Raw genomic sequence first — 13719 nt, 5'->3', positions numbered from 1 at the left:
AGCAGATGGCATTATTAAGAGCCACCTCACTGGTTGGGCATTATGCCCTCTGGTCAGGTGAGTAAACTGAGGACACTCCATCCTGGAACCTAAGTTCCAGGGTGTTATCCCTAAGCACTGCAAATACAGCCCTTGTGGTCAGGGTGCTGACAGATTAGTGGAGAAAAGGTTGCTTGGGGGCTGCTTCCAGGACAATGAGTTGGGTGTAAAGCTTTGCTGCTTCTCCCGCTTCTGCCATTTCTGTTAAACGGCCCCATCCATCCATTCAAAAAGTACCACCTGAATGCCTACAATAGGCCAGGCCCTCTTCTAGGGGCTGGGCATCCACATTACCCAGGCACCAGGCCTGCCCCTAACCCATATATGGACCACTATTGACAAGCTCTCCATCTGTGCCACATGGGTCAGAGTCAGGTTAGCTTGTGATAAAAAGCTTGGACTCTGGGACCTGGAAGGAGGAACTGGCTCTGCCACTCACTAGGTATGTGACTTCAAGCAAGTTACTTAACCTCTCTGAGCCTCAGTTTTCTCAATCTGGAAGACGGGGCTAATCATACTTCCTTTGTACATTCTGAAGTTTGTGCTTAATTTTTGACTCTACAAGTCCTCCACTTTTTCCTCCCCTCCAATCCATTAATCTTCCCAAAGTCCTAAAGCCCTGATTCCCTCCAACAGTTTTCCACAGCCAACAGGATATGGCCTAAATTGTTCAGCAGGCATTTAGGGCTGGCCACAATTCAATTCATTTACTCCGCAAGTATTTATTTCGGGCTTGCTCTGGGCCAGATCTGTGCTGGGCACCAAGAACTCTTCAGTCTCTGCCCTCCTGCAGCTTGCAGGCTGGTGGGGAAATGAATGAAACTGGTGACTCAAATGTGTATAATTAAAGCCTACAATAAAGGGTGCGAAAGTGAAAGATCTTCTTTACGAAAATCTACACCAGGGGGGGCCTGGTCTTGTCTGAGATTTACAGAGGACTTTCCTGAGGAAGTGATGTTTAAGAGTCAGAGGGGGATGATTCGGCAACAGTGAGCAGAGAAGAGGAAGGGAGATTCAAGCAAATGAAATACTATGTGCAAAGACTGTGAGGCTGAGGCTCAGAGAGTGAGGGAGAAAGTGGCCAAAGACAGAGGTGGAGAGATAAGCAGGTTCGGGGTCTTTGGGGCCTCGGTTTTGGTCTTTATCCTGAGGGCAATGGCAGCTATTGAAGTCTTTAAAGTAGAGTTGTAACTGCCAGGAGGAGCAATTGGTGGAAGGTGCATTTTGAAAACATCACCCTAGATTAGTGTGGAGAAAGGACTGGAGGGAGGGAAGAGGGGAAGAGAGGAAATCAATTAGGAATAGGCCAGGCCAGGGATGAGGGGACTTGGCTCAGGAAGGTGACGCTGGGGTGGGGAGAGGTACAGAGATTTGAGAAAAATAAAGAACGTAACTTTGGTAGGAGACTTGGTGATGAATTGGACTTAGGGGGTGAGGGATAAGGAGGGGTCTCTGGTTTCTGTTGGTATAATAGGAAGAAGACTGTGCTAGTCCCAGAGACAGGAATGCTGGGGATGCTGCAGGTTTGGAGTGGGGAGAGGATGAGCTGGGTTCGAGTTGCCTGTCAGCCACCCAAGGGAAGATGGGGAGAGGGTAGTCATAAGACCCATCTCACCTTTACTGTCTCATTGCTCAGTCTTCCTCTCCTCCAAACAGGACTGTCAGGTCAATCAATTTTAAGGGTCCATCTGGGCCAAGCCCTGGAGTCCTCGCTGGGGATGGAAAGGTGACAGGTTCTTTCCTGGCCTTCAAGGACCTCACAGTTTAGGAGAGAGATAGAGGAGGAAACATAATCTCCATTCACTGTGACGGAGGGAGTGGAGGGGCTGTGAGAGTAGGGGAGGGCCCTAGATCTGCCTAGATTCAAGGTCGGCTACCTGCAGCCACTTGCGGCCACCTGCGGCCACGTGGGACTATTCAGCGTCCCCAGAGGGTTCTTGTCTTCATGCCTTTGCTTAGGCAGTTCCCTCTTCCTTGAGAACCCTTGTCCCCATATCTATCTGTATATACCCCACCCGTCTTCAAAACCTGTCCCAATGCCATTATCGTCAAGAAGCCTTCCTTTCTCCTCCCATTTGCAGTCAATCTTTAAATGCTACTCCCGGTTACCCCCAAAGCACGCTGTGTACATCTGATTAATATGCTCCTCACACGTAGCCGTTGCGGCATGGTTACTTGTGTCCCAATCTGCCTTCCCCACCAGCTGGAGAGATCATCCAGGGCAGAGGTGTGATTCTTCTGTGTCCCCAGAGCTGGGCACTGAGCCTCAGTCGCAGTGTAGGCCGAGTAAGGGGGCGTTTTCTCTGCGGTCCTTGGAAACATTTGGGCATGCTCAGTGTCGCTGTTTAGTCCCTTCCTAGAACCAGTCCCCTCACCCACTATCCTCCAATCTTCTGACGCTCCCTCACTTTGGGGTTCTTTAACCTCTCAGGTCCTTCTCTCCTTCTCCACTCCTCGCTCCCCAGCCTTTATCTTCTAGCGGCCGCAGCATCAGGCTTGTTTCGGCAAAGAAACAGACCTAGGCTTTGTGAGGGAGCTGTCAGAGAGCTGGGGACGCGGCTCCTTTAAGAGTGACCAGCGAGGGGGCGTGGCCTACGGAGTACAGGCCCGAAAGGGGGCGCGGTTCCTTTAAGAAACAGCCGGCAGGCCGAGAAGAGGCCCTGGAATGGCAGGAAGAGGCGAGGTCGCTCTCGGAGCTGTAGCACCGCCTGGAGCGCCCAGATTCCTCGAAGCGGGGCGCGTCCGTCTTAATCGGGGTGCGAGGTGTCGGGGGCGGGCGTTACATCAGCCGCCACGTGTGGGCCTCTCAGCTGGTGTGGAGGCAGCAGCCCCGCCCCCGGTCCCTGCCGTGGAAAAGTACCCGGGCGCCCAGGTCCCCGCCCCCTTGCCCCGCCCCCGAGCCGGCTCAGGCCCCTCCCGGCCCTCCGGGAAAGCCCCCTCCCGCCCGGCCCCGGCCCCGGCCCCGCCACCTGCTCCCGCGGGCCGTGGCTGCGGGGTGCGGGGCGCCGGCTGGGAGTGGGCGCCCCGGGCTGCTAGGCCCCTGCCCTCACCTGCGGCCGCCTGGGCCCGCCCTACGCGCACCGGGAATGAAGGTTGGGCTGGGGAGGGCGCGGGTTACAACCCCCAAAGAACAACGCGGCCGTAGCCCCTTCCCAAAGCCGTGGCCGGGAACCGAGGACAACAGCCCGAGGGCACCGAGACTCCCCGGCGCGGCTTCCCGGGACCTGCTGGCGCGCGGGAACCCTCAACCGGCCGCCGAGTGGGCGGGCAGATAGCGAGGCAGGCCGGCTGGAGGGGCCAGATAGGCAGCTTGGCCGGCCAGGGAGATGGAGAGCGGGAGCCCGCATGAGGGGCGCAGACACCCGGCCCACCGGTTCCGGGCGCCCGCAGGCCCCAGGCGCGCAGACCCGCTGGCGCCTCAGACAGAAGCTCTGGTTCCGGGCACATCCCCGCTCCCGCAGCCCCGGACAGAACCGGCGTCAGCACGCAGCTCCCCCTCCTCCAGGAGCGCCCCCCGCCCCGCGCCACCGTTCCCTCCCGCTTCAGCTCCTTGGTGACAGCGGTGACACCCAGACGCGCGCACCTACCCCGACCTTTCCGACGAGACAGACATCCCTGTACGTGCACCCACACTCTTACCCCCAGATGCCCGCATGCATGCGCGATCTCACACACACACACACACACACACACGCTCGCCCGCCCGCTGGTCCTGGGGCTCAGCCCCGCGTAGCCACCAAACACCCAGACCGACGGCGGGACAGACAGAGGCGCGGGCCGCAGCGCCCCCTTCCCCCAGGCTCCTTACCATGCTGCAGCCCCCGGGCCAGGCTTGCCGGGTCCGCACCGCGGTGCGCCCAGGTGGCTTTCTTAAAGGGAAAGTTGCATCAGCCTCCTGAGGCTCAGTGCCGCCGCGAGTCCGCCCGCCCCGCCGCACCGCTCGCCGCTCCTCCTGAGCTTGTTGTGTTTTGGTTTCAGAGAGGCGGGGGCCAAGAGTTTGGTGAAAGTTTGGAGAGTGGAGAAGGCTTGGGAGATCTAGCCAAGTCCCTCCCCTCTCTGAACAGCTCCCCTGGCCTCCCTGCGCCCCCCCCATCTCATCCCCACCCCCGGAAGACTTCTCAGGCTCCTCCTCCCAGGGAATAAAATTACAAGTTGCTCCTGCTTTCAGATGATTGATCCCCACGAACCCCTGGGAGTGGGCTCCGCAAAGGAGCCCCCTTCTCCGCCCCTGCCTTGCTGCCCTTCAGCTGGGGCCCTTGGAGGAAGCAGATGTCCCCTTCGGGCTAGGCTGGAATGAAGCCAGAACGCCTGGGGCACTTGGGGGGCTGGAGCTGGAGTTAGCTTGCCAGGCCCCCGGCCTTCTGCGCCTGCGTTCCCCCTAGAGAGAAGTCAGAGCAAATTCCATTCCCTTTGAGCGGTGCCGCTAGGGACTGTGGGCACAGCTGGGTAAGGCCTGGGTCCTACTCCTTGGAACTGGAGGGCTGGGGATCCTTTCTCCATGGACCCTCCTTTGACCACTGGTTTGGTCAACCCTACATTGGCCATTGTGTTACAAGTGCTGCAGTCACCAACCTGGGCCCCCTCTTCTCTCCCTGGGGAGACATACCTGGGTTCCAATTCCAGCTAATGGAGACTTTGCCAAAGGGAGCTTTGCTGAGCCTCAGTTTCCTTCTTGCAAAACAGACAAAACACATTGCTCCAGGCTGCGCCCGAGCAGCAAGTCTTGGCAGTTGTCAGAAAGGGGCTCCCACAATTGCTTACCTGGAGAGCCACCAGCTTTCAAGGAGAAGGGCCGGTTAGTACTGGCTGTCAGGGAACAGTTGTTGCCCCCAGCATCTGCTCAGGAAGGGGACAAGTCTCTTCTCGGCGCCCTGAGTCTGTCCTCACTGTTGTCTGGCCAGGAAACCAGTTTTATTTGTTCCCTGGGGATAGTCAGCCTCCAAGAAGCTGATTCACATATGCCAAACTCGCACAAGATCAATTGACAAGTGAGATTCCACTTTATTAATTTACAATCAGAGGCACTGAACAAGATAGCAGGTATCAGGCACAGATACTTCCTGCCAAGGAGTGCTCTCAGGCCACACACAGTCCGTTCCACCAGGCTTCTCCAGGGCCCTACCAACTCGGAACTTATAACCTATTCACAGTAGAGACTTGATCAGATAGATCTGGGAAGATCTGGAGACATTATTCTTGTCAGCAAGATTATTTTCATTTTTACTCTGTCCCCAAACCTAGCAGGTACAGCACGTTTGTGATTTATATTCTCCTGTGAACGAATTACAGGTGTCTTATGTGTATGTGTGGCCTCTTCCTGAGCAGCCCGTTGCTCCTGTGCCCCCCTGCCCCTGTGGATTTGAGTAGGTGGGTCTGTGTTTGTGAGTGACTGTGTGCACTGCAGCAGCTCTGTGTAGTGGTGTGTGTTTGTGTGTGCAACTCTGGGGGCTGGGCTCCTGTGATCCAGGCCCCACCCCCTCGCCTGTCCTGCTGGGACATAAAGTCTGTGGCTGGTCTCTCCCTCCCACCCTCCCCCTGGGGCTTGTCAAAAAGGGCCACCACACAGGGAAGGCAGGATGGAGGCTGTTGGAAGATCCCCCATGGAGTGGAGTGGGGACAAGGAAGAGTGGGAGGGTGGGACAGTGGCCTCCTTTCCCCTTGAAGCAGTAGACTGGGGGTCAAGGGGCCCTGAGAAGAGGGCACTGAGGGTCAGTGAAGCTTCTGGGATCGACCTGGCCACCTCACCCTAAGGACTCCATATGAAGGGAGGGAGGCTCAGGATGCTCACAGCCAGACCCTGGGGAGGCTCTCAGAACCTGGGGCTGGTGGTGGGGTGGGGTGGGGTGGAAGAAAAAAGGGGGAGGGGTGCTCAGGGTTCAGCCCTCTGAGGCTCTATCAGGGAGAAAGAGCATTTGGGATTAATCTGGGGCAGGGAGACAGCCTCACACTTTAGCCCATGGGGTGGGGGAAAGCTTTTCCCTGGGGGTGTTTGGGAAAGTTGGAGATATTGCTCACATGGGTTTTGCTAGACAGATGACATAACACAAATCATATTTGCATACATTAGAGAGATTTATAGATGTGTGTATTTTACACATCTTGATCTAGAAAGGGCTTCAGGCAGCTACACAGTGAGTTGAGTCCTGAGGAAAAGCTTGTGAGAAAGATTCTGGTTTGAAAAACCGTCTGCACGAGTCAGGGACTGAAGCGGCTGTTTTTTTCCAACCAGAATGAGGCCCCAAGGGAGGCAGGTTTGGACCTAGTCCAGGTCAGAGCTGGGATGGCCTTCATCCCCTCCTGTGAGCTTCCCGCCCTGGGCCACTGGCCCACAGGTTGGGAAGGGCATGGCCAGCCTGGGCCACTGTGAGGAGAGTAGGGGGCTCAGGCCAGAGGACAGAGAGAAGGACTGATGGATGGGGTCAGACATCTCGCTGGCTTGCTTCTTCCTGGGGCAGGGCAGTAAGAGGACTGGCAGCAGCCGGGCCCCACCCACTGCGGGCTAAGGCGTGTCTCAGGAGACTCTAGTTGCAGTGCAACTTCCTGGGAGTGCTGGGCCCAGCGTCAGATCCCCTGGTGCTGACTGGTGTCACTTGTCATCATCAGCCTGCAGGAGCAAGGCCTCTGTTGAGCCACAGGGAGTGTGCTCAGGTGTATGTCTGGTGGGATTAGGGATAAGGGCAGACGTGGGCCACTTCTAGAAGGCACTGTAAGAGCTGGCAGCGCTGGCCACCTGGGTGGAGGGGTGCTGAGGGACCCTGCTGAGAAGTTGGTGGAAGGTGGACATTGCTTTGAGTTACAGCCTGGCCTGACCAGGCTTGGAGCCCCAGCCTCAGGAGCTGCAGAAGCCCACCTGGGCTCTGCTCTCAGATTCTTCCTCCCTTGAGCTTGGAGCCTAGTGGTCAGTGCCTGGCACCTTCCCTGCCCTGTCCCAATGCAAGGGACAAGCTAGGTTGGTTCCAGATCCAAGAGCTGTCTCTGGGGCTTCATGTGCCCCTCAGGCCATCCTGTTGTGCTTTCTCTGGCCCTGGTCCAGTGGGGGGCAGCATGAGCCAATTACGGGAATCAGAGCAGGGTTCCAGGCTGGACCTCAGCAGCTGCAGGTAAAATTAGGCATACAGACTGGAAACATTGACTTCGGCCTGTCTGGGGTACAGCCCTGATGTCCACAGCATTCAATGTCCAGATTCCTAAATGCCTTAGACCTCCCTGAATCCAGAATTCCCAATGCCAAGGGTGCCAGAGCTCCCAACACTGCAGAGAACCCCAAACCCAGAGTTCCCAGCACCCAGAGCCCCCTAATGCCCAGGGCACCTAACGTCTAGACCATTGATGTTCCTAACATCCAACGCTCAAAGTGCCAGTGTCCCAATTCACTGGAAAGGAATCTGGAGGGGAGGGAGCAGTGGACCTGATGACCCAGGTCCCTTCAGTGACTGACATTGCCTTAGGAGTGGCCATCATGGAAGCTGGGGCCTGGGGTGGTGCTGGAAGCAGCTTGATGATCCCATCCTGTCCTGAGGAGGGATGGAGGCTGGCGGCTTTTCCTCCAGTCCCTCCCCACCCTGGTCACATGACCTGTGTAATTGCATGTCCACTTACTCACCACGTATGAATGTACATCTACACTGTGCTGGGAACTGTGCTGATTTCTAGGAACTCAGCCCTGAGAGAAAAGGAGTTCCTGCTCTCCTGTATGGGATGTGCGACCATGTGCCTATGTCACCTGCCAATGTGGGGCAACACGTCTCTGTCTGTGACCCGTGTGCGGCCACAGGCTCGGCTGTGGGAATGAATGGCTGCTGGCGTGTGATAATGTGGATGTGAGGCCGTGAGCACAGACTGTCAGCAAGTTGACATATCTGACTGTCACAGCGGGTCTGACTCTGTCCATCCGTCTGGCCATCCTTATGATCCCTCCCTGCCTCACTGCTGAGGAGATGTAAGGCCCCCTCTTCCCCAGGATCGGGCCTCCCTGTGGGGAGCAGGGGGCTGATTCAGAGCTAGAGGCTGACACCCAGAGCCGCCCTGTAGAGGGATGGGAGATTCCTCCCACTGCCCCTGCCCCCGCTGGACCCAGAGCCTCTTTAGATTGGGAGGAGTGGCTATAAGTGGAGCAGCTAACACCAAAAATAGCCACAGCCACCCTGGGGAGGATCTTGTGACACCACCCCGTCTTCCCGGTCCAGCCCAGCCCGGCTTGCTGACCTGGAGCCTGGGTAAGGCTCCCGTCTGACTCCACTCCTCCTGTCTGAGTAACCCCTTCAGACTTGAAGGAGGGACAAAACCATGCTGTGACCACAAATGATGACATCATAGGGAGTTATGACAGTATGGGGCGTGACACAGGGCCCCTCATGCCTGGGTGGTGTGTGGCAGCCTGAGTGGGTGGGGCTCCACCTGCTGGCAGCACCCCACAACTCCCAGCAGCTGAGAATGGATAAGGCTGTACTGGGGGCCCTGGCTTATCGGTCTCCCCCATGTGTCTGATAAGCCTCTGACCGTGGGCTAGCTCAGGGAGCAGGCTGGAAGAGGGAAAAGGGTCAGTTGGGGCTGGCTGAGCTCCAGGGCAGACAGCCGGGGTCAGGGAGCCCTGGCAGAGTCCCAGGAAGGGGGTGGGAGGGGTCCCTGGGAGGGCGATGGCTGCCTGCATCCTTATCCCAGGTCTTCCACTTAATAGCCAGGTAAAGTGGAACCTCGGTTTCCTCAATATTCCTCAACAGGAAGACTCTCAGTGTGACTATCAATCATAGCATTGTTGTGAGGATTAAATATGGGTGAAGTGGGCACAGAAGAGGGCCTGGTACATAGTAAGTGCTTATCCTCCTTCCTAGGTGAGATCAGGGTCCTACCTACGAGGTACCCATTTGGCCCAGCAGCACACCTGGCTGGCCGAGGCCTTGCTGGGGTTTCCAGAATCTGTGCAGGCCCATGCCCGTCCCCATCCATCCCCACACCTTCCCAGTCTGCGCTTGCCTCCAGACTCCCCGGGAATCCTGGACCTTCTGGCAGGGTTTCTTCCGGCGCCCCCCACTGACATCTTGGAACCCTGGTGCCCTCTGGTGACAAAAGCCATACATGGCAGTTACAGCCCTATCCCTAGGGCACATCTGGCCAGACAAGGTGCTGTCCCTTGTCTGGTTATTTTATGTCTTCCCCACATCATGTTTACAAGGTAGAGATTATCTCCATTTTCTAGAACTAAGGCTCAGGCAGGTTAAATAATTTTCCCAAAGGGAAAGAACTAATAAGTGGTAGAACCTGAACTTGAACCCAGGTTGGCTGGTCTCTACAACCTATGCTCTCACCTGGCAAACAGTATGCACACAAGGTCACATGGTGACCCAGTCAGTGTTTTATGTGCCGTACTGACAATTTGAGTGCAACTATGATTGGGTGTGTGCTCACTGAAATTCTTCAACTGTGAATACAAAATCATGTGACTTAGTTTTGAGCACAATGAGGTTGGATGTTTGACTATGGGGACTTTTTGTGTGGCTTTAGTGTGGCTGTATGATCTTATTGTGTGAGCGTAACCATGGTTAGGCTCGTCATTTATGCTGTGTGAGATTAGCCATGGCAAAGTCTAGCTCTGTGTGTGTGTGTGTGAGTGTGTGTGTGTGTGTGTGAGAGAGAGAGAGAGAGAGAGAGAGTGTGTTGTGGACGGGTGTGTGGCTAGCTAGAGAGACTGTGTGGGGGAAGGTGACCGAGGGCCCTGAGTTCCCAGCACCACTTGCCTTGGCGGTCCCAGGATTGTATCTGCTCACCATGACACACATGATGGATGGCTTCACATGCTTGATACACTCCCATGGGCCTCCCGGTTCTTAATCCTCCCCTTTCCCTGACTTTTTTTGGAGGAAGTAAAGCAAATAGTACCACAAATGGAATCGGCTTTCATTTTTTCCATAGGATATTTGTGAGAGCATTTTATAAACCTTTGAGTGATAACTCCAAAAAAATCATTTAAAAAGAAAAGTAAATATGGCTATTCTAATTCTTTAATTTGAATTTGAGTGTCAGTTCTTATTCATTCTCCGGGTCTTGTTCACAAATCCCTGGGGGTCTCCAAGGCCCTTCCAGGGGATCCACAGGGCAAAAACGATGTTCATAGTACTACTAAATTGTTCTTTGCCGTTTTCACTTGGTTGATCTTTGTGTTGATGATGCAAGAACAGCAGTGAGTAGAATTGGTGGCCCCCAAGTAGGAATCAAGGCGTGGCTCCCAACTGTACCGGCAGTCTCTGTATTTTTCTCTGCCACTATGCATGCACAGTACAAAAAAAAAAAAAGAGAGAGAGAAAAAGGGCTGGTTTCACTGTTGATAAAGCAACAAAATTATTAATTTCATTAAATCTCAACTCTTTTTAAAAAATTAGTTATTTTTATTTTATATTTATTTTTGGCTGCATTGGATCTTTTTTGCTGAGTGCAGGCTTTCTCTAGTTGCAGTGAGCGGGGGCTACTCTTCATTGTGCTGCGCGGGCTTCTCACTGTGGTGGCTTCTCTTGTTGCAGAGCATGGGCGCTAGGCGTGCGGGCTTCAGTAGTTGTGGCTCATGGACTCTAGAGCGCAGGCTCAGTAGTTGTGGCACGTGGGCTCAGTAGTTGTGGCTCGCAGGCTCTAGAGCGCAGGCTCAGTAGTTGTGGTGCACAGGCTTAGTTGCTCCGCAGCACGTGAGATCTTCCCGGACAAGGGCTTGAACCCGTGTCCCCTGCATTGGCAGGCGGATTCTTAACCACTGCGCCACCAGGGAAGCCCTAAATCTCAACTCTTGAGTATGTCTTTTTAATATTTTGTGTGGCAAAGGGGAAGTATGCATACTGAAGTATGATAGTTATCTCCAGGAAAAGCACTCAAATAGATTTTGAGTTGTGAGCCAAAAGTCACTTTTCTCACTGAATGACTACTTTCACTTAAAAGAACACATGACAAAAAAAGTTATTCAGACTTGGGTATTTGGCATGATTTTCTCAAAAGTGAATGAAGTGAGCCTGTCACTTCAAGGGAAGAAAACTATTAGTGTTTGTGGCCAGTGATACAATTAGAGCTTTCTAGTGAAAATTAGAATTTCGAAAACTTCCGTCTGCTACAGTGAGTTTGAAAGCTGCCCAAGTTTGATGAGATTGGTAATGACATTAATGAATGTATGGGCTTTTTTGTTTCTTGGATTTTTGTTTTGTTGATTGGTTGGTTGCTGGTTGGTGTGTATAATGAAATGTGTCAACATTTGGAAGACCTGATAACTCAGTGAACCAATATTTTCCGAATGACCAGGGTATGATGTTACAGAATCATGCATGGATGAAAGAGCCATTCAAAATGCAAGACAGACCAATGGACTTTAATATAACAGAGTATAAACAGTTCATTGATATAGTTTCAGATTCCACACTGTCACTAACCTTTAAGAAATGACACCTGTCGAGTTTTGGTGTAGTATCAAAGAGGAGAGCCACAGTAAACTGAAAAGGCTATTAAACAACTTCTCCCTTTTCCAACTACATACATGGTGAGGCTGAGTTTCCTTCACATCTTTCAACCAAAGCCATTTAATGCAACAGATTGAAAGCAGAAGCAGATATGAGAATCAATATGAATCAGTATGAATGTCAATAGATAAAACTCAAACAAAACTTTTGGGTCCTCAATTATTTTTAAGTGTAAAGGGTCCTGAGACCAAAAAGTTTGAGAACCATTAAATTAAAGTTTTACTTAAAAAAAAAAGGACAAAACTGTATGTAAAAACCTGCTAAGAGGGCTTCCCTGGTGGCGCAGTGGTTGAGAGTCCGCCTGCCGATGCAGGGGACACAGGTTTGTGCCCCGGTCCGGAATGATCCCACATGCCGCGGAGCGGCTGGGCCCGTGGGCCATGGCTGCTAAGCCTGCGCGTCCGGAGCCTGTGCTCCGCAGCGGGAGAGGCCACAACAGTGAGAGGCCCGCGTACCGCAAAAAAAAAAAAAACCTGCTAAGAAACTAGATCTTAATTGTCCCTAGAAGAAATAATAATTATGGGACATGATAGAAGTGTTAGCTAACGCTGCAATAGCAATCACATTGCAATATATAAATGTATTGAATTAATATGCGGTTCATCTTAAACTTACACAATGTTATATGTTAATTATATCAGCTTTTTAAAAGGAGACTTTTTAATTGTTATTATTAATGTGTTATACTATTGGAGAATAAGCTTATTTTACTGCTTCCATCACAATGCATATAAGCCACAGATTTTCAGCATATTCACAGTGTGATTGGTGACATTTTCTCTCCCTTGTGGGATGTGCACCTTGTCATCTTCTCCCCACACAGCCTGATCTTCCTTCGTGAGAAGAAAAATTGATCCCTCAGTAGCTACTGCTTCCAGGAGCAGTGACGCAGGCAGCAGGCTGGCTGGGCTCTTTGTAATTACTCCTGCTCCTGCTCATCCTGTCTCTCCTGTTTCTAAGCACACTTTTTTTTTTTTTTGCGGTACGCGGGCCTCTCACTGTTGTGGCCTCTCCCATTGCGGAGCACAGGCTCCGGACGCGCAGGCTCATGGCTCACGGGCCCAGCCGCTCCGCAGCATGTGGGATCTTCCCGGAACCGGGGCACGAACCCATGTCCCCTGCATGGGCAGGCGGACTCTCAACCACTGTGCCACCAGGGAAGCCCTCTAAGCACACTTTTAAAAAAGCCATTATTTGTTGAGTACTGTGTTAACAACTTTATATTCATTTTCTCATTTAATCCTCACAATGATTCTACAGGCTAGAAACTATGATTCTCATTTTATAGGTAAGAAAACTCAGCCTCAGAAAGGTTAGGAGAAGGCTTTAGGAATGTAAGTGACCTTAAACTCCTTTTAATCTATACATTCAAAAAGTTATTCATCTAAAATTTAGTACTTTAATAATTGTTCTTAGTAACAAATTACCACTGAAGGGAGACACCAGCACAGATCCATACCTAAGCCTCACCTGAGCCTCCACCTTTGGGTCCTTGCCCCTGAGATCCCACTGAAGCCCATGTCATGTTGAGGGCACGTCTGAGCCCTAGTACTGATGTCTTGTCTGGATTGTTCCCAGGAGATTTGTGCACAGCCTTCACATCCCCATCTCCACCCCCACCCCCCATTCTCTCCACTGGCATCTCTCTGAGCCCTTACCTGGGGCAACATGATCCTCACCTGATCCTACATACCTGAGCCCTTTGATCAGCCATCACACCAAAACCCCTCTCCTGGTGTTGAGATATGGGTGGATTCAGACTCCAGGGCCACCCCTTTCAGGGAGCAGCAGAGGAAGTGGAAGCTGGAGGGTGAGGGCAGTGGGTAGATACAGGGTGTGAGCTGAGAGAAGCAGGAATGGAGAGGAACCCTGGGCTCTCAGCCCCCAGCCACGGTCAGGAACGTTCCCAGACAGTGCTGACCTCTCAGCCCAACCTGCTTCAGCTCAGGATCCACTGCCCCCACCGCCCCCACTTCAAGGACCAGCAGCTGCCTCTGGAGCTACTGGGGCATCACCATAGCAACCAGGCCAGGCCAGGATCGGGGTGGGGTGGGGCTGCTTTAAAGTCTTTTGTGGCTTCCAAACATAGGCCTGATCCTCTCATCCTGGTCATATTCAGGGGCCCTGTGGATTGGGGGATCCAGGCAAGTAGGGACCATCTGCTCCCCACCATGTCTCTCAGCTCAGGGAA

General features: G+C 53.1%; 2 protein-coding genes across 6 annotated transcripts in view; one reads left to right on the top strand and one right to left on the bottom strand.

Annotated features, from left to right (window-relative positions):
- SLC6A9 (solute carrier family 6 member 9) overlaps positions 1-4147 on the bottom strand; it is a 32440-nt gene extending 28293 nt beyond the window's left edge. For 2 of the 5 annotated variants that reach the window (XM_029229902.1, XM_029229903.1), the window contains exon 1: positions 3848-4077. The gene's annotated coding sequence lies outside the window, so the exon portion shown is untranslated. Of the gene's footprint in view, positions 1-1654; positions 1752-2190; positions 2231-3847 lie in introns of those variants that run through there. The other 3 variants (XM_029229900.1, XM_029229901.1, XM_029229899.1) reach the window with 3 other exon arrangements.
- Positions 3385-13719, top strand: part of LOC114897992 (protein TonB-like) — a 68083-nt gene continuing 57748 nt past the window's right edge. The window contains exon 1 of the mRNA XM_029227018.1: positions 3385-3656. Within this exon, the coding sequence (XP_029082851.1) occupies positions 3385-3656 (272 nt within the window). The remainder of the gene's footprint in view (positions 3657-13719) is intronic.

The sequence above is a fragment of the Monodon monoceros genome, unplaced genomic scaffold (assembly GCF_005190385.1).
Source record: "Monodon monoceros isolate NGI ecotype Baffin Bay Population unplaced genomic scaffold, NGI_Narwhal_1 Super_Scaffold_18, whole genome shotgun sequence".
In the NCBI taxonomy this organism is placed as follows: domain Eukaryota; kingdom Metazoa; phylum Chordata; class Mammalia; order Artiodactyla; family Monodontidae; genus Monodon; species Monodon monoceros.
Note: the sequence above shows the minus strand (reverse complement) of the source record. Positions and strands in the feature narration are given on the sequence as shown.